The 19,045-nt window shown below is 43.4% G+C and overlaps 8 protein-coding genes across 8 annotated transcripts; 6 read left to right on the top strand and 2 right to left on the bottom strand.

The window, feature by feature from the left end:
• Positions 1-623: 623 nt before the first annotated feature.
• BDB00DRAFT_868940 (uncharacterized protein) lies at positions 624-2,900 on the top strand (the record flags this gene model as incomplete). Its single annotated transcript, XM_053126529.1, has 2 exons — positions 624-2,090; positions 2,205-2,900. The coding sequence occupies 2 exons, from the start codon at positions 624-626 to the stop codon at positions 2,898-2,900; spliced, it is 2,163 nt and encodes a 720-aa protein (XP_052983370.1).
• Positions 2,901-3,397: 497 nt separating this feature from the next.
• On the top strand, positions 3,398-4,953 carry BDB00DRAFT_757267 (uncharacterized protein; the record flags this gene model as incomplete). Its single annotated transcript, XM_053118971.1, has 6 exons — positions 3,398-3,479; positions 3,549-3,684; positions 3,861-3,917; positions 3,979-4,121; positions 4,200-4,834; positions 4,924-4,953. Coding segments are annotated over 6 exons (1,083 nt in total), but the record flags the coding sequence as incomplete, so codon positions are not given.
• A 158-nt stretch (positions 4,954-5,111) lies between these two features.
• On the top strand, positions 5,112-6,499 carry BDB00DRAFT_53861 (60S ribosomal protein L23). Its single transcript, XM_053117782.1, has 4 exons — positions 5,112-5,354; positions 5,437-5,643; positions 5,741-5,835; positions 5,926-6,499. The coding sequence occupies exons 1-4, from the start codon at positions 5,297-5,299 to the stop codon at positions 6,025-6,027; spliced, it is 462 nt and encodes a 153-aa protein (XP_052983368.1). The 5' UTR covers positions 5,112-5,296; the 3' UTR covers positions 6,028-6,499.
• Positions 6,500-6,836: 337 nt separating this feature from the next.
• BDB00DRAFT_868938 (uncharacterized protein) lies at positions 6,837-9,072 on the top strand (the record flags this gene model as incomplete). The annotated part of the gene is made up of 10 exons (XM_053126528.1): positions 6,837-6,944; positions 7,027-7,188; positions 7,291-7,429; positions 7,504-7,558; positions 7,642-7,729; positions 7,834-8,041; positions 8,127-8,326; positions 8,409-8,549; positions 8,626-8,778; positions 8,866-9,072. 10 exons carry the CDS (start codon positions 6,837-6,839, stop codon positions 9,070-9,072), a joined length of 1,461 nt encoding a protein of 486 aa, XP_052983367.1.
• A 1,129-nt stretch (positions 9,073-10,201) lies between these two features.
• BDB00DRAFT_757300 (autophagy-related protein 22-like protein) lies at positions 10,202-11,897 on the top strand (the record flags this gene model as incomplete). Its single annotated transcript, XM_053118972.1, has 4 exons — positions 10,202-10,965; positions 11,047-11,356; positions 11,435-11,586; positions 11,684-11,897. The coding sequence occupies 4 exons, from the start codon at positions 10,202-10,204 to the stop codon at positions 11,895-11,897; spliced, it is 1,440 nt and encodes a 479-aa protein (XP_052983366.1).
• On the bottom strand, positions 11,849-14,168 carry BDB00DRAFT_888297 (CoA-transferase family III domain-containing protein; the record flags this gene model as incomplete). The annotated part of the gene is made up of 5 exons (XM_053128449.1): positions 11,849-12,727; positions 12,839-13,156; positions 13,242-13,365; positions 13,431-13,818; positions 13,912-14,168. The coding sequence occupies 5 exons, from the start codon at positions 14,166-14,168 to the stop codon at positions 12,186-12,188; spliced, it is 1,629 nt and encodes a 542-aa protein (XP_052983365.1). The 3' UTR covers positions 11,849-12,185.
• Positions 14,169-15,197: 1,029 nt separating this feature from the next.
• Positions 15,198-16,606, top strand: BDB00DRAFT_881854 (P-loop containing nucleoside triphosphate hydrolase protein; the record flags this gene model as incomplete). The annotated part of the gene is made up of 6 exons (XM_053128106.1): positions 15,198-15,224; positions 15,523-15,584; positions 15,688-15,754; positions 15,836-15,902; positions 16,201-16,439; positions 16,529-16,606. 6 exons carry the CDS (start codon positions 15,198-15,200, stop codon positions 16,604-16,606), a joined length of 540 nt encoding a protein of 179 aa, XP_052983364.1.
• Positions 16,607-16,911: 305 nt separating this feature from the next.
• On the bottom strand, positions 16,912-18,189 carry BDB00DRAFT_757448 (triose-phosphate transporter family-domain-containing protein; the record flags this gene model as incomplete). Its single annotated transcript, XM_053118986.1, has 5 exons — positions 16,912-17,042; positions 17,132-17,346; positions 17,416-17,708; positions 17,804-18,073; positions 18,163-18,189. 5 exons carry the CDS (start codon positions 18,187-18,189, stop codon positions 16,912-16,914), a joined length of 936 nt encoding a protein of 311 aa, XP_052983363.1.
• Positions 18,190-19,045: the final 856 nt, after the last annotated feature.

The raw sequence follows: 19,045 nt of genomic DNA, 5'->3' as shown, positions 1-19,045 counted from the left end.
TTACTTTTTAATAGCTTACTGGCTGTTGCTATGATATGTACACATCTGGACACGGGTCATTGCTCTATGTAAGCGCTTTGTAGTTTTTCGGTGCTTACGCCTTAAAGCAGTGCGGATCGTACATGTGTGAGGCGTGCATAAGCCTCAACAGTACCGATAAACAGCCAGCTCAGTTTCTTGCAGAATAGTACCCTGTATGCTGCATAAAGTTTATGTAGGTGCTGTTTTTAGGGCACATCAGCATTATAGTTCTTATTTTTTTTATTGCAAACGACCCTTACAATCGGATGTGAACCCATCCCTGCTGTATGTTGTCTTCTTTTACCGTCAGTCGACACGCTATATTTAATATTGGTAACCCATGATATGTTTTTTGTCAATAGTAGCATCAGAAGCCTGACAGCGATAGTGACCCGTGTGTGTCAGCATCATCGTCGACGTAAATTATGGATGGCACATGACTATGTATTATTAAACGATTTTGATGCAACGCCCTCAGAAAGGGAAAGATCCTATTTCAAATACCGAACTGCACGTTTTCCTCTGGCCACACTTTTTCTTTCTTTTTTATTTTTACTTTTATTTTTTTTTTGGCTTGCACACCTCACAATCTCATATGCACGATGGCAACGCCTATTCCAGGAGACCGATTTATACGCACATTTACGCATTATCTCGATTCCAATGAAATTAGGCTCACGAGCGGCAACCCCTCGCTGAAGAAAAGAAAGTCAGACGACGGCGCAAAGAAGCGTAACGGAACAACAGCAGGAGCAACACCCGATATTAATAATAGTAGCAATAATACCCCATCGAGCATTGCCACAGCAATGACATCGCTTTTCACTGGCGGTGGTAGCAGTGGCTCAAGCGCAAATAACGACGTCTTAAGTAGCAGCCAAAGCTTCAAAACGTCCACGACGGGAGGCACACCAGCTTCTTTGTATGGTATACAAGTTCCATACATGTCTTTACTTATGGCCGCGTCACCGACCGCATCTGCCTTATCGATGACTCCATACATGCCTCCACGATGCACACTGTCGCTGGATATCCATCATTACTATTTTCTGCTTGTCCAGTTTGAACATCTCGGTTTTGATGTAGGCGACCCAGCACTGCTTGGCGAGATACCGGAAGACGGGGTGGTTGAAACAGAAACGTCGGTCAACGATGAAGCAAAAGCACCTTCGATCATGTCTGTAGGGTCGATCGCATCGACCATGTCGACGCTGTCGCTATCGACGGGATGGAATTTCTGGCAAAAAGGGACGGACCGGGAGGAACAGCACAAGCCGCTCCACGAGGATATCATGCACATTTACAAATTCTTTGCACGCGTGTCGGCGCTCAAACTGCAAATGAACCTACTGATCGATCCGCACAATGCCACAACACGAAGCAGTCAGCGTGCGATCACGCATTACGAACAACCATTACCCCAGGATGGGTCGGTCATACTGTCGTTGTCCCCGTTTCAAACACTGTCGTTTCTAGAACTTTCCGGTATCCACCCCAGATTCATCGATGGATGGGCACAGCTACGCCAGAACCTCGTCAGTTTGGTCGTCAAGGGTGCGAACGTCGAGGATGCAGCAGATGTGATCAATAAGGATCTGGAAAACGGAGCAAAAGCACAAGCAGACAGAAAAGAGGAAGAGGAGGAACGGCAGGGGAACGTATCCTGGCAACAATTGAAAATGCTGTCTCTTGCGGATAACAATCTGACAACCCTTGACAACGAGCCTTTGCGACGGATACAGTCGGTCACCCATCTCAACTTGTCCAGCAACTTACTGATTGACGTCCCAGCAGCACTGTCGAACCTATACAACTTGCAGTCACTGCAACTGGCGTACAACATGGTTTCGTTCGTCAATGGCATCAACACTGTCCTGGGCAATGTGCAGGAACTGGACCTCCGAGGAAATCGACTGACAATGCTGGCAGGACTGGATCGGTTGTGGGCGTTGGAGAGACTGGACCTGCGAGACAATCGGATTGAAGACTCGGCAGAGATCGGACGACTCACCACACTTCCGAATCTGGAGGACGTGTGGGTTCAGGGTAACCCGTTTACGATCATACAGGTAAAGAAGAGAGAAAGTGCTCTTTGTTTGCTGTTGTTGTTACTGTGTGCCGCACACATCATACGCAAAAAAAAGAGCTCCGAAACTTAAATTTTGTTTCATCTTTAAATTTAGCCCGATTACCGTGTCGACATCTTCAGTACATTCAAGCAAGCCGGTCTCGAAATCCAATTGGATGGCTCGCGCCCAACATTTGCCGAGCGACGACGTGTAAGCGCATCAACAACAACAACAGACCACTACAAAGCACCTGCAGCGTCTGTTGCGCCACCGGTATGGCCAACTGCACAGGCGGGCGCAGCAGCAGCAGCAGCAGCGACAGCGACAGGAGGATCGAGCGGTGGCGAATCAGACTCGACAAAGACAGAACAACGACCACAACAGCCAAAGATTGCACGCGCTAAAACGAGAAAGTCGAAACGCGTTATCAAGCTAGGACAGCAGCCAGACGAAGAAGGGAAAAGGCAGGAGCAGAAGCAACAGGGAGAAGACGAAGCTGGTGGTCGTCGGATGCATCGGGTCGCTGAGCTAGAAGAAGACCAGCTTGTACGCAGAGCATCGACATCATCGTCGTCTCGAAAACGCCGATCTCGATCCAAGGTGCGACGTAGTCAGTCGCCCAGCGAAGACAAGAAGGACGAGCAAAAGCATCGATCGGTGTCACCGGCAACACAGAGTTTTCGACGCAAGATCGAGTCTATGCGACGTGAAGCTGGAACGGAATGGCTGCGTGTCTTGCAAGAGATGGAGCTTGGCAAATCTAAACAAAATACCAGCACTACTACTGCTACTGCGACCGATAAATCGTGATAATACCTCCCTTTCTAATTTACCATTTCTCTTGATCTTTTCACTATTCTCTCGATTCTCGATTCAAGCATGCAAAAACCTTCCCCATCATCGATTCCTCTTTCTTTTCTTTTCCTTCTTTCTGCATGCACAGCAAATGTATAGTCTATCTACTTGTCCGCTTAAAAACAGTGCACGTGCTACAATGGCATGCGTATATTCTCCTTGTAGCCTCGGTATACCCAACTCTCAATACAAAACCACGATGTATGTAAAAGAAAAAGGCACGATTCAAAAGAGAGAAACCCGGCATGTCAATGCGCAGTAAAGAAAGTCAGCCAAAGGGGGATTTAAAGTTCAAATAAGGCATTTTACCTTTCTCTCTCTTTTTTTCCCGTTTTACCCTACTAGACCACACGATATGAAAAAAAGAGTAAACTCCCTGTCATTAAACTCGCCTATCCCAGCGAAACTTGGAGGTAACGCTTGACTCACTTCCTGTCTATTGTCAATCGCAATCAACAAAACTCACACCCGTACCTTTTGTGTCGTCGTTAGGTGAATGCAAAAAGGCAGCCAAGATTCTCAACTCTTTTATTGGTAGGTTGACCAGCCGATCTGAACACAACTGACGACATTCTAATCGACACAACCTTTTTTTTTTACCAGATCCAGGAACTGGTTTGGTCGACAAGGTGATTCCAGCATCCATTCTAGAGAAAGCCCAAGGTCTAGCGATTTTCACTGTGCTCAAAGCCGGTTTTCTTTTCTCTGGCAGAGCAGGCAGTGGCCTTGTCGTGGCTAGGTACGTTTCATTAATCGGCATCTATTCTGCGACACGAGGTTCGGGATATATCAAGGCTAACAACTTTATCATCCATATCCTCCTGCTTTCTACTTAGATTACCCGATAATTGTGAGTGAGCAAAAGAAATATTCAGGAAAACGTAAGAGAGAAATTGACTCTTTTCTACAACATAGCTTGGTCTGCACCATCGGCCATCGGAACTGCCGGTGCTGGTGCTGGTGGCCAAATAGGTGCTGAGCTGACGGACTTCGTACTGGTGCTCAACACAAAGGAGGCGGTCAAGACGTTCAGTCAATTCGGTAACATTACTCTTGGCGGTAACGTTTCGCTCGCCGCTGGCCCAATTGGTCGCAACGCCGAAGCTTCTGGTTCAGCATCCCTTAAACACATTGCAGCTGTATATTCATACAGCAAGACACGAGGTCTTTTCGCAGGTACATGAACGAACGTGCAGTCATTCCATATATGTGACAAGGATCATATGCTCACACATACATATTCAACTATATCAGGTGTTTCGCTGGAAGGATCTGTTATATTGACTCGCAATGACGCAAATGAAAAGTTTTACGGAAGACGTGTTACAGCCAAGGAATTATTGAACGGAAGCGTTGCACCGCCCACTGACGCCGATCCACTGTATCGTGCTCTTGGTGCAAAATTCAACTCGCTTGGCAATATTCATGCATCTGTGTACAACCGTAACCGAGGGAATGGTGAAGAAGGTGACGAAAACGGCGGTGGGTCCAACAGTGGTCCTGTGTATCGATCCACGACCATTTCAAAACCGGGTACGCTCCGTGCCCCTCCGATCAACCGACAAGTCAACTCACCACCTGCCCCACGGACTTATGGCCCTTCTTCGACTCAAAAGCCATACTCACCGCCGCAAGGTCCACCAAGCTATAGCAGCCCTCCTCCGCCTCAACAACAACACTATTCATCACCACCACCGCCGCCAGCTGCTCCACGGCGACCTCCACCGGCTCCCAAAGTCTCGGAACCTGTGGCTAGGGCGTTATATGCATACAAGGGAGATCAGCCTGGTGATTTAAGTTTTGAAGAGGGTCAAATCATCACCATTGTTGAGAAAACAGATAGTCAGGATGATTGGTGGACTGGAAGAATAGGCAAGGAACAGGGATTGGTAAGTAGAGCTTTTACGACTGATGGCTTTTTGCGTTAACGATAATAGCAAGTAGTGGCTAATAAGTATTTTCCTCTTATATTATATAGTTTCCGGCTAATTATGTGCAATTAGAATAAAGTGAGAGAGAAGAAAGAAACTTAGAAACCATTTTCCATTATACTGTACAACTTAATTCTATATAATTCGATGAAGCCAATATAAAACAATGTCGATATTTGTCTTTTTTTTATCACTTTTATACACGTGTCATATGTGTTATTAGATGGCACGGGTCCGCTTCAGCTGGAGATTCATGCGCTCAGACCGCTCGAGTCGAATTTCGTCGGGGTTGCCTCTCACATACAGGGAGAACTGCTTACAGAGGACCTCTCTTTCTACTCAATCGTCATGCCGAAAGGAAAGCATCTACTAAGATAGAATATGGGCGAGAATAGATGGATAGGACATGGATAGAAACGGATGGAGACGGATGGATGGAAAATTGGATGGATTGGATCCAGCTTTGGTGGTGTTGAGGGTGAATTCCGGATTCAACATTTAATTTGGGGAATTCAAGATTCATAATTTAACATAATTATTATTTTTCTTCCATCGAACAGTTAGCATTTCCGGTACCAAGTACCGTATGACGCTCGGTTTGCCCGTTGGTGCTGTCATGAACTGCGCCGACAACAGTGGCGCCAAGAACCTGTACGTCATTGCTGTCCGCAACATCAAGGGTCGTTTGAACCGACTTCCCGCTGCCGGTGCTGGTGACATGGTTGTCGCCACCGTCAAGAAGGGCAAGCCTGAATTGAGAAAGAAGGGTAAGAATTTCTACATTCATTTTCTTCATTAATTGAGTTAATGGAATTTAAAGGTGAGGTAATAACTAATTAATTATTTAATCGTGGATTATTATAGTCATGCCTGCCGTTGTCGTCCGTCAGCGCAAGGCCTGGCGCCGCAGAGACGGTGTCTTCCTTTACTTTGAGGATAATGCTGGTGTCATCGTCAACGTGAGTATTTTTTTTAAATGGAGGGAAAGGGGGGTTTATTTTTGCTTTAGAGGAGAAGAGGTTTAATTAATGTATTATTTCGTTACATAGCCCAAGGGTGAAATGAAGGGCTCTGCTATCACTGGCCCCGTTGCCAAGGAATGCGCCGATTTGTGGCCTCGTATCGCCTCTGCTGCTGGCACTGTCGTCTAAGCATTTGTCGAATGTATTCTCAAGAAAATAATAAATCGATTTGTATAAACGGGAACGCTTCAATGGCTTTTTTTTGCTTGCTTTATGATCGCGCCGATTTACGTAAGACCTCATCAGCTCGAACTTAATCGTTACTGTCTTACATAGGGGAGTTTGGGGCGAATTCGTTATTGTGGATGGCCAGATGCATATACTGCAACGAAGAATTTGAGAGAAGGCATATATCATTTACTACTGCTTCTGCCGATGGCCTTATTCAGATGTGCACGCTGCTGAATAATACAATGTGTCAAACTCGACATTTATTCGTGCTACAGTCAGATCAGTATCCCCTTCACCCCGTGTTTTTAATTAGTAGTACGACGAGTTTTTTGATTCGCTAAGCATATATTAAACACTTAATTACAACGTATGTAGACCGCCACAAATGTACTTTTCTTATCCAGCGCCTAATTGACAACAATTGGTGGTATACAGAATACATCCAACGATTTACAAAGAGAGCATTCAACACATAACGTCAGAAGTTGCAACTGCTTTTTAATGGAAAGATAGTGTGAAACTAAAAGTCGACAGCCGGTGTGAAGCAACAGTGACATTGTAGTGATGTCGTTTCTGACAGTTGCCGGATACGAGTATAATATTGGGTTATATTATCTGAGGCCAAACAAGAGAGATGAAGGCAGCATCATCACCCCCAAAAGCAGTAATTGAAAATGCGCCAAGTCCTTGGTAGAAAAAGGCAGCCTCGCCCTGCCAACACTTTTTTTTTCCTCTCTTTCTTTTTTCTTTGTAAACACACGCACGCCATGTTGAACGAGAATGTGTTTGATGAACCCGATTGGGCCAATGCAACCAATGGTTACTCTCACGATAGGTCTTCGGCGCCCAGTTTTGATCCATTCCACAACTATGAAGTAAAGTGTTTCTTTCTTTTCGATTATTTATGCAGAAGAAAAATAAAAGTGAAAGATCGTGTGTATACTTAAGCTTTTACAGCAATCGTATACTACTAGCACCTATGATCCACCCGCATCGACAACGTCAGAGCCAGCTCTCACAAATACAACAGTGAAGCCAATGAACGTTCGGGTTGAAGATCCACAAAAGCAATCTGCGACGATGGTGCAAGGATATATATCTTATCTCGTCACAACAGAGGTTTGTTATCTTTCAACCCCCACAATATGTTATCTTGTTCTGCTTTGCGCGTGTGCACAAACAATAACGACACTAACAAGAAAGAATAATCTTGGAAACTAGACTAGTGTTGAAACGTTCAGCAGCCCACGTCCACGTTCAGTAAGACGCCGTTACCAAGACTTCGTTTGGCTGCACGATGCTTTAGAACTCGAATATCCCGTCTGCATTGTTCCTCCGCTGCCGGAGAAGCATCGGCTAGGTATATAAATAGATATACCTGTCCTATAACAGCGAAGAGAACCGAATTAAATAGCAAATGTTTTTTCTTTGTAGCATATCTTAATGGGGATCGATTCAGTCAAGAGTTCCTTGAAAAAAGGCGGTATGGGTAAGTGCTCACACTTGAGATGTCTGTACAATCAAGTGAACTATTTTTCTCACTCAATTTGGGCTGTGTGCGTTACAACATAGGTTACAGTGGTTTCTCAACCGCGTGGCCAGCCATCCAGTTCTTCAGAAAGCCCAATGCACTCGAATATTTCTTGAATCTGATGACTTTGTAAGTGCTGCTGCGGGTGTACATTTCCTGAATCGTGTATTGATGGGTGCTCTACATAGTCTGACAGAGGTGTTTTTCATGGTTATGCTGGGTTAATCCAATAGAAAAATGATAAGCGTGCTATCCATGCGATCAAGACCAATGACAAACCTACCTTTTTCGACACACTTGGTGATGTTTTGATGAACGCTTTTGCAGCAGTCAAGAAACCGGATCAACGGTTTCTGGATATGCAAGATTATGTGGATAAGCTTGAAGATAATATTATTACGATCGAAAAACTCTACTCACGAATTAGTCAGCGACAAACAAGTAATGTCTCTTTCTTTTAATCGAGAAAATGCACATTCACATACAGACACGTGTATCATTAACATTCAAAAAAAAAAAACATCAGGCTTAATACGGGACTACACAAACTTCGCCTGGAGTATCAGAGAAATATCAGCTATGGAATCCAGTATCGCCATGCCATTAAGACAGTTTGCTGAAACCACAGAAACGTATGGAAAATACATGAAAGAAATGAACTCAACAGAGGAGCTGCTGTTCATGAATGACCTGCATGAGCTATTAGCCTACTGTCATTCTGTCAAGGTAATTTATACATATTTACTGGATTGCGGTTATATGTGTAGCAGAGGAGTCTGTAGTAGTTACTGAACGTCCACCAATGTAGGATATACTTCAGAAACGCGATGAAAGTCAAATTGATTTTGAAGAGTTATCGACCTATCTGCAACGAGCCATAGAAGAACGGGATAAGATCGCCAATAGTTCGCCTGCCAAACTTGCCGAGATTGAACAAAAGATTCAAGAGGTAGAGTGGATATGCGGGGCTCCGGGCTCACAATGCACTGTTTGATACGTTGAATATTAATATTCATATGTATCAGCTGCAAGATGAGGTGACACGAACGAGCGACATCACAACAGGATTCTCGGAGCAAATGACAGAAGAGTTTGAGACGTTTCAGACTACTAAAACTACTGAACTCAAGCAAGGTTTAACTGCATATGCTGACAGTCATATATCCTTTTATACCAAGGTAAATTGGCCCCCTCCTTGTGTTTGCGCTATATTGATCTAGAGTGTTGTAAGGTATATTGATCGATAAGGGTTTGGTACTTTATAGAGCATGAAATTATGGGAGAGTATTCTTCCTGCGTTGGAGAATATCAAATTGGATGATGAGGTAGATCGTAGCAATAATGTTGATGGTCGTGATAAGGATCCTGGTGACGACAGCGAGCATCAACAACATCACTACAACCAGCATGACGAGCATCACGATGACAATAACAACAACAACAACAACAACAACGCATTTTATCACCACTGACATTCACATACCCCCATTTCCTTTTCTCTCAGCGCGCATCTTTACATTCCATTCTTTTTTTCTCGCATTTAAAACATCAGCATCATATTGGTCATTATTATCCTATCATTACACAATAGCGTCATTTGCATCTTTGATACAATACATTTTTTCATCTGTTCATTATCAGTATCTGTACAATCCAGGCCCAGTTCGAGTCCGCGTGTTGATGCTGGTAGGTACATTCCGACCTTCAATATGTACACTACCCTGTCATCACCGGCTTCTTATTTATACACTTGCGGTGTTCAATTGCATACTAGGCATAAAACTATGCGACGTATATATCCATTATGTTGCCTCCAGTGACAGTGCTGGCATTCAGGAGCATATCATCAGTCTTAATTACCTGTGGTTAACGACACGTATGCATGTACCATAATGATATATACTTATTGGTAATTAAAATAGGGGTGATCCGACAGATCGCGTTGGTAGAAGCGTCACTTTTTGCCTTTTCCGCTGCTTAAGCTTGCAACAAAACCGTTGCTTTTATACAAATGAGGATGGGTACGAGAGAAGAAGGTTAGTTCGTATGTTACCAAGACAACATTATCTGGCAAGACGCTGCTGTTGACATTTGGATTGCTTGTGTGCATGGCAACAAAACGGATATTTTTGGGCTATCAACAACAGCGCTGCTGTTCATTGAATCGGTTTGCAACCCCACCCCCCTTACACCGGTATAATATCTATAAAAAAGGTATGTGACCAAAAACAAGCTCGGGTGTTTTGTTCTTTTTACTTCACAGAAGAAGTAGCAGCAGCAGCAACCTTTCTTTGTTCCCTTCCTTCATTGACTTCCTTTCATCCCTTTATTACCATGTCATTGCGCGAACATTTATTTGCTGATCCCTTTGCTGTCCATTCAAAAGAAGGTGATAATGAAGATCCCACCAAAGCTGCTGTAGTAAACGAGCAACCGCCAACCACAAAAAGGGAACTCTGGGGATACTACCTCTACTACAATGGAGTAAGTTTGTGTGCTTTCTCTCTCTCTCTTCTTTGTTGAATCCTAACAGAAAATGCAACCTCTTATTTTGTATAATATTCCCGGTAAAAGAACAATGGTTACACCATATTCAGTTATATGCCGACGATCCTCCAATACCTTGCTTATCGCGGCGGCTTTAATCCGGAAACAGGAGGCCCCTGTGACGTAAAGAACGCAATGGCACCATGCAACGTCCCTTGGGCCAATGCATCCGGCTCTGTCCCTGTCGCATCCATGACGCTCTACGTGCAGTCAATCTCGTTCTCGATCCAGTTCTTACTGTTTACCACGTTCGGCAGTCTGGCGGACTATGGCCGATGGAACCGATATATTTTATTGACAGCAACCGTCATTGCTTGTGCAACACAGATTGCTCCTGTGGCGCTCATTAATGATGACGGGAGCCATTGGAACGCCATGATGGCGATTTATGTGGTGGGCTTGATATCATATGGTACCACGCTCGTGTTTTATGGCGCTGCATTCCCTATATTGAGTGATAATCTGCCAGTTGTACGTCAAGCACGCACAAGCGCGCAAATGTCGTTCCAAGAAACGCAGGCCGTGGTGGAGCGCTGGCGCAACCACGTCTCTGCCATTTCTACTACCTGGTCTAATATTGGATTTCTGATCCTTACAGTGGCACTGTCGGGTGCAGCGTTTACTCCTTGGTATCCGGAAAACATACTAGGCGACGCACCAATATATAATTTCATCGGTACAGCTGTGTGTGGTGCATTTTGGGTTCTCAACGCGATCCCTTACTTTATGTTTCAGCCATCCGGCAGACGAGGTCCCCCCTTACCGCCAGGAGAAAACCATTGGACCATTGGATGGAAGTCCATCATCCAAGCGGTCAAGTAAGTTTACAACAACAACAACAACAGTGATTATCATTACTGCTCGTCATCCGTTGTCTAACATTCAGTATTACTGTATAGGGAAGCAAGAAAACTACGATACCTTTTCATGTATATCTTTTCATACTTTATGTTCTCAGACGCAGTATCGACTATCAATCAAATGACTTCGATCATTACTGCCGAGGTGACCAACTTTTCTGCGCTGCAGGTTACGCTATTGGGCCTTGTTACGTCCACCACATCCATCGTCGGCTGTGTATTGTTTCTGTGCCTTTCTAAAACCTTCAACATCAAGACTAAAACGAATCTTTTGATTATTGTTGTTTTGACCTCGGTTGTCCCACTGTGGGGCTGCTTTGGTATCGGCATGGATAACTTTGGCTTAAAGGTAGTTATGTCATTTAATTCACCATGCATTATGTGAATTGAAAAGATCAGTTTATCCTAAAGATCCTATTTTCATTAGACAACGTGGGAGCTTTGGGCCCTAGCTGCTTGGTCCGGCTTGTTCACTGCACCCATTTGGGCATGGCAACAAACCATGCTAGCGGAACTAGTTCCAAAGGGAAAGGAAAATCTGTTTTTCGGTTTGTTTGGCGTTGTAAACAAAGCTTCTTCGTAAGTTACCTTTGGAGATATATTCGTGTTTTAAAAAAAGAAAAATTGATCAAGGTACTTATTACAGCAAATGATGTATGTCTATGTTCTTTATTAGCTGGATCGGACCTGTGGTTGTTGGTGCTATCTCAGAGTCTTCTTCAAGCGTTTGGATGGGCTGGCCTTTTGTACTCGGCTTATTTGCATTGGCCACAATTATTGTTCTTTTTATCGATGTAGATGCAGCCAAGAAGGAGTTAGCCGAGTATGAAAGAAACACTACAATAAGTGGTGCTGAAAATATAAACGAAAAGATTGGCCAGTACTCCTAATTGCCCTCATTTTTCTGTTTCTTACTTTTCACTTGTACTTTACACCCTTGATGCTATGCTGTTGTTGTCGCAACAACAATAACAACAGTGAGTGTTTGCACTGTAACTTGTTCATCTTCTTGACGATTGTTTTTCTAGTTACCTATGTAGTATAGACATTTCTTGTTCAAAAGAAAAATTTAACTTGAATCTTCTAATTCTATACATTCATACCACCTCTTTTCCCTTCTAACTTATAGTAGCTAGCAGATATTTTTATTCTCGTAATCCGGAAAAACAAAGGAGCTATCAATAAAGAAATGTGGGTTGATCATATCCATATGGTCTTGGTGAGGCATCCCACTTGGATGGATATTTGTCCAGTTGAGCAACTGGTGCAACGATTTTCATGCGACCAAACGGTCCGTTATCGAATCCAGCAAAGAATCGTCCTTCGAAATCCATGTGGTCCGGGCGCCTCAGTTTCCATGCCTTGGTGATTCTTGCAGCTAATGTACGGACATGGTCTGAGGCTTGGATGACTCCAAAACCGAATGTTTGCTCGACCTTCTGCACAATCTCAGACGGATAGATTCCCACTTCTTCCGATATGAAAAACATATCCAATGCCGTTAGCGATGCTACTACTCGATAGCTTCCACCTTTTCTGGCACGGTCGCGAAGAGCACAAAGGGTGCTAGTAGCACCTAGTACGCCAGTGAGAAGGTCAGTGATCGGTAAAGGTGGAAGTAAAGCGTGATTATCCATGCCCAGGGTCTGTGCTTGAACAACAGAAACACCGCTTGCTGCATCTGCAATTTGTTGCCAGCCAGGTCTTCCAGAATATGGCCCTAGTACCGAAAACAGATAGTAACGAAATTTCGGTTAATACTAATTTTTATCTATGCAAAAAAAGAAAATTGAATATTACGAATTGCGTTCTATTTTATATAATCAGTCACCTTCGACTCCGTAACAGCTCTCATCGACATAGATAATATTGCGACCCGCCAGCTCCATCACACGTTGCTTGCCAAAGCCAAGGCGCTCTAGCGACCCCGGGCGGTATCCATCAATAAATACATCAGCTTGAGCGATTAGTTCTTCGAGTTGAGCCTTCTGTTTAGGCTGTCGTGCGTCTAGAGAGACTGTGTGTGAACCAGCTGTTAATGTATGCTGCAGCCATGTGAGGTCGCGCAAGTGAGGTGGATTGACTCTGATCACTTGGGCACCAAGTTCGGCTAAGGTTTTTCCAATTACGGGACCGGCAATAATACGAACTATATGTATTGGTAATACGCTTAGTATACATGGTGGAGGTGTATTACAGTAATGGTTTTTAAGGTTTTCAATCTTGCTCTTTACCCATTTCTACAACTTTGATTCCTTCTAAGATTCGCTTTTTGCTAGCGGAAGGATACGGTGTTGGATTTTCAGGCGGTGTAAGTTGACGGACATCGCACAATGGCTTATCCGCTAATGCTTTTCCCTTTTAAAATATATGACTCAGTGAAGCTGCCAGGATAGTTTTGATACGAAAAAGCTGTCGTGTACCATGTCGGTTGCAAGCCATTCTTCGGGCTTATAGCATTTACTGCCGCTGTGACGGTATTTCACCATCATTGCCTCCAATTCATCAGCATTGTGCAGCATTGTCCATTGCGAGTATATTTCTCGTGCTTCTTCAAGAGTCGATGTATCATCCGGGCTGTTGAGAATTCCCACATTTTGGAGCATTGGGATACAATCCAAGTCACCATGTAGTTGAAACCAACGCCCATCTTTGGTGGGATAAATACCCGTGGCACATGCATATAAGGGCTTGCTTCGTAGATCCGTATTTTCCCAATCAGGTGCTTCGTTTTCGTATTTGCAAAGTAGAGGAGATGCTAAAAAGTATCCTGCGTGATCGGTATCGATGGTGATATTGCTGGCCTCGCCTCTAAAGATATAGTTTAAGCATTTGTATGCACCGTAAAGAAGGAGTTAAAATGAAAATACTCCACGTCGAGTCGTTTATTGCTGTAATAAGTACCCGTATCGATCTTGTGCGATTTGATCAGCGACAGCGCCAAATGCTGCAGAGCATGCAGCACTGAAAGCACCCGATTTAAGGCCGCCAGGTAATGCAGGAAGAGCATCACCTTTAAAATGTATGTTACTGTCCACGAACTTCTCCGGGATTTGTAGTGCTGGATTTTTTCTGATCAGAAGCTTCAATAAGCGTCGTGCTTCTTCAGGAACTGCGTACTTTTGAGAGGAAGCGGATGTCTGTTCTGCGTTTGCTAGCATGAGAATTATCAAATTGGAGAAAAAGACGACACTAAAATTCTCAGTATTTATATTTTTACTTTGTTAGGTGCTGCAACATAATCGGGTTACTGATATGTCCTCTCTCGTAAAATAAAACCATGGAAAGGAACGTTTTCTCGCAGAGGGGTGTTTCGTGTCAAGCTTTCTTTTTGACGGCTGTTTATATTTATATGTTATTATGCGTCACTAATGATAGCAGACTTACAGTAGAGCTCTTGTTGTAGTCTAAGACTCGTTCAGAACGTGACATGTACGTTTCATCTCTCTCATATACCACTACAATAATACTCATATTTCATTATAAAGGGCCACGGAAAAACGTTTTGTGTAAATTGAAAAACCACTTACTATGAACACTATATCAATGGAATCGTGGTTTATAACGTGTGAATTTTGATATTCATCATCTTAAAAAGTCTCTAACAAAAAGGTCTTTACTGCGTACATTAGCATGTGACTCCTTTTTCTATTGAAAAAGACACACGCAAAAAACGCTTGTTAAGAACGGTAACGCGAATCTGCCTTTTTTCTACTCTGATTACAGACTTTCGTACTTGTCCTTGTTGCGGAGGTAACAATGCAAAAGCCAAAATTATACGAGATACTTTCCATCGCTATGAGTTAGGTATACTGTGCAGGAGGGGCAGACTTTGTTTATCAACAAACGTTCAAAACAAGCACACACCTACACCTATGCTTCACTACATAACGATCTGTATCTTTAAGCAAAAACAGAAGCCGTTAACTCAAAAAAACAATCGTATGATGAGCCTAACAGAAGTATGATGTATGGACTCGACTATGGGCAGCATTTGACATCAAATAGAATATTGCAAACCATAACAATTATGCATGAAATTCCGAGTTTCTGTTGCAGTGACCATCATGTAATGCAAGGCACAAAATGCCGCAAATTAGGGAAGCACCAAAAAGCCCGTTTGTGTTCCTCGTGATTCAGTGCAGCAACAACAACAGCAGCAGTAGCTTTTACTTTCTTCTCTCTCCACTATGTCAGCCTTTAACTACATAATCAAGGTGATAACGAACAGCAATTCGCTTTTGTCAATTCACCCATTGGACTAACTCTTGTCATCCTATATCGCTTTCCACTTTTTAGTATATCATCGTCGGGGATTCCGGTAAGTTAAAGTATATTTGACACTGGTTTACACCTTTGTTCGTTACAGTTTGAAGAAACAGTGCACTCAGTCATGCTTTCTTTTACGGATTAGGTGTCGGCAAGGTAATCGCTCAGCTCATTATTTTAGGGAACGACCCAATCTCAACTTTGATGACTACCACTGAAACAAATACATACTTAACGCTATCATAGTCTTGCCTACTCCTGCAATTCACTGACAGACGCTTTTATTCTGGTCGTGAATTAACTATTGGGTAAGTAGCTTCTTTTCTCTCAGATTCACACATATACATAACACCCGTCATAAACTTGTTGAATGTGCTGGAATGAAAATGCTCATGCATATCTATCAACAAGTGTGGAATTTGGCACCAAGTTTATCACTGTCGATGATAAGCAAGTCAAGTTACAGATATGGGATACGGTATGTATATTTATTCGTTGCCATGTCAAGCGAGGAATATTAATTATTGTTTGATAAATTCTCATTTTCTTCTGACGTTAGGCTGGTCAAGAAAGTTTCAGGAGTATTACCCAGAGCTACTATCGAGGCGCGGCCGGTGCATTGTTAGGTAAACAAGATTGTCTTGAAGGATTTTTCTTCTCATGTTTTTAACAACTATAACTCATGCAATCAATCATGCGTAGTATACGATATTTCAAGGTAAGGTTCGAGTTTTATGCCTCTCTTTTCTGTGATGTCCTTTTTGGTTATTTGACCTATGCCTTCTCTCCTCTTCCTGATTTCCAGACGAGAGTCATTTGAACATATACCCACGTGGTTAGCAGGTGCGTACTAGTACTAAGTTCAAATATGATAAGCGAAGTTATAAAATCTTATTTCTCTCCTGTCGTTCTTACTCTTGTTAGACGTACGAAAGCATGCCAATCCCCATACAACAATTATGCTAATCGGAAACAAGAGTGACCTGGATAGCCGGAAGCGACAGGTTACCACAGAGGAAGCTCAGCGCTTCGCCGAAGAGAATGACATTCCGTTGTATATGGAGACCTCCGCCAAGTCGGCAGACAATGTAGAGGAAGCATTCATCAAGACGGCCGAAAAGGTGTATGAGAAGATTCAAGCTGGCATTTTTGCAGGCAATGAGGTATGAAGGAGGCAGTAGCTTCTATCCGTTTGCTATATGCTTTGAAAAGGGAAAAGGTCGGACTTACTCAACCGTACATCCGCGTGTAGACTTCAGGGATACGACTAGGACCATCACAAAATAGTGCACTTTCTGAAGAGTCGCAGGCAGGTTGCTGCTCATCGTGATTGTCATCATCAGTAGAATATGGAAGGGAACTCTTTTGGCATTTCTGGCAATTTTTATAGCCCAGCTGCCAGCTTTGTTCGGTTTCCCAGATACGTATGAGAGTACACATATATCAACGTCGTTTAAAATACATACCAACTATTTCTATCCACCTAACGTTACTTTGGAGATTTGGAAGTTCTTTGTGAGAGGATAATGATGTATTGGTTTTTAAAAGAGCATTAATCTCAGCCTCCGTAGAGCGTGATGCGTGCAATAAGAAAAAAATGCAAAGAGAATGCCAAGCTAGATTGTATGATGAGAATTACAAGCTGTCCTTCTTTTCGTCATACTTTGTAGCATCTGAATAACTTTGGCTGGATGCTGAAGACACCTTGGGATCCGATTTACTAGGAAAAGCCTTGGCATACGAATAAACAAGGCCAGCAGTGAAGCCTTTAAAAAGGAGCATTGAAATGTCAGTATTTTCTTTCGCGATGATCTTAGGTGAAAGGGTAAAAAGCTCGAACATGTCAAGGACCTACCAATCATAATAGCCGACACATTGGCAAATGTAGCTGGGTCACCAAAGAAAACGATTCCAGAGATAGCAATTGGGAGCTTGTTTAGTGAGCCGACCATGGAGTATGTCGTCGACGAGGTGGTTCTGACACACCATGCGGACGCATAAGACATTCCAAAAGCGGATGCTCCAGAAAATACCATTGCCCAAACGCGCGCTTGTCGTTGTTCCACGGGGCTAATGTACACTAAATTAGTCACAGAGTCTACACGACAAAGACTTTCAAATGCTTTCATCTTCACTTACAAATTCACTTCAAAGTTACTGACAGACCAATCTTCAAGAGCCAAACTAGGCAGCAACAATAGTGGAATGGAAAGCAAGTTGTTGTAATAGACAGTATCAAAATCCTTGAAATTCGTCAACTTGATTCGCTTGCGCATGTACAAAACAAAAGAGGCTGATGAGAAGCAGTTGAAAAGCATCCAAAAGTAGCCTACAAGAGGTACACCGGGGGTTCTCTGGGTATAATACATGTTGGACATTGATGAAATGGCATCAGACACATCACTCCAACCTGCAATAACCGAAGAGAACGTCTTCAAGATATCGAGGGAAAGAAGAAACAAAGCTATGGTGATTAGTTTTTTGCAAGATGATGGAACTCATGCCAACAGAGAGCGAATGTACGTACCATCAAAATAAACGAGGTCATCATCATGCCGGTGACGTTTCCACCAAACCAGATAACTTCTCCATATGCAATCAAAATAATGGTCAGATTCTTGAAGATCGTATACACAGGGATGGGCAAGAACTGCAGAGCCTTGGAACCGGTGTAAATCATAGCCACCAAAAAGATCGTGATGGGAAACCATTTCTTGGCCTCATCCACATTGAATTCGCGAAACTTGATCAAATTGAGGAATTTGAACACTTGCAAAAACGCAACAGTGACAACACTCTAATATGCATTGAAATCAATACATGCTTGCCATACGAAAGAGTAGAAGAAACATAGGGCCCCGATGAGCCATAGTCCTGAATTTATACCTGAACAGTCAAGAGCAAAAACACCATGTTAAAGTCGCCGCTAACGACATACTTGTTCGTTACCGTCATGACAATGCTGGCAGTACAATAGCTGAAAATAGGCAAGCTTGCCTGCACAAAGGGCGGCAAGTTAACGTGCCGTGATGGAACAACAGCGGGGTGCGGCGGTGAAGAGGGTGAATTGGCATTGTCATCAGACGTGTTGACGGCCAACAGGCATATATCCTTCTTTTCTGTGGATTGTGCCATGGCCGGTGGATATCCTGTAATACGCAGATATGAGAAAAATAAAGGAAGGAAGGGATAAGAGAAGGCATCGAAAGCCGTTCAATAATATAAGCGTATATGTGAAAGGGGGTGCGCGATAACATATCAAGATGATGTATACCGGTCCAGTCTGGTATGCATGAACGAGATGCAGCGCATATTGCCTGATTTGGATCTCGACGACCCTTGACGCGGTTGGCATATTTCGATTATTCACTCCGTTACACAAATTGAATTCCCAAGATTGGAGCTGCAAACATCTGGAAGCTCAGGAACGGACGTGGATGTGTGTGACTCCATAGTCGCACGCTCTGGAGTGTAGCTTTTTTTGGAGATGATCCGAACTTGGTTGAAGATGGCCGTTGTCAATTCTCACCCAAGAGTCTATTCTCTCACTCTCCTTCCCGATTTGGATGCAAATAAAAAAGCTTAGTACGCGACTTTGGCGCTTGGGTTTAGTGCTTGGGCAAGCTTCTCGAACGCGATTACCCGATCGTTTTTCAGATTGCCTCCACGGACGAGATGATCTAGTTTCTGATGATACTGAAGGACTTTACTTGAGATTCAAATCTCAGAGATCGTAAGCCCCACGAGGTTAGGCTAGTTATACGTCATA

Source organism: Zychaea mexicana (genome assembly GCF_025766255.1).
Source record: "Zychaea mexicana strain RSA 1403 chromosome Unknown BDB00scaffold_11, whole genome shotgun sequence".
Classification (NCBI taxonomy): Eukaryota; Fungi; Mucoromycota; class Mucoromycetes; order Mucorales; family Lichtheimiaceae; genus Zychaea; species Zychaea mexicana.
Note: the sequence above shows the minus strand (reverse complement) of the source record. Positions and strands in the feature narration are given on the sequence as shown.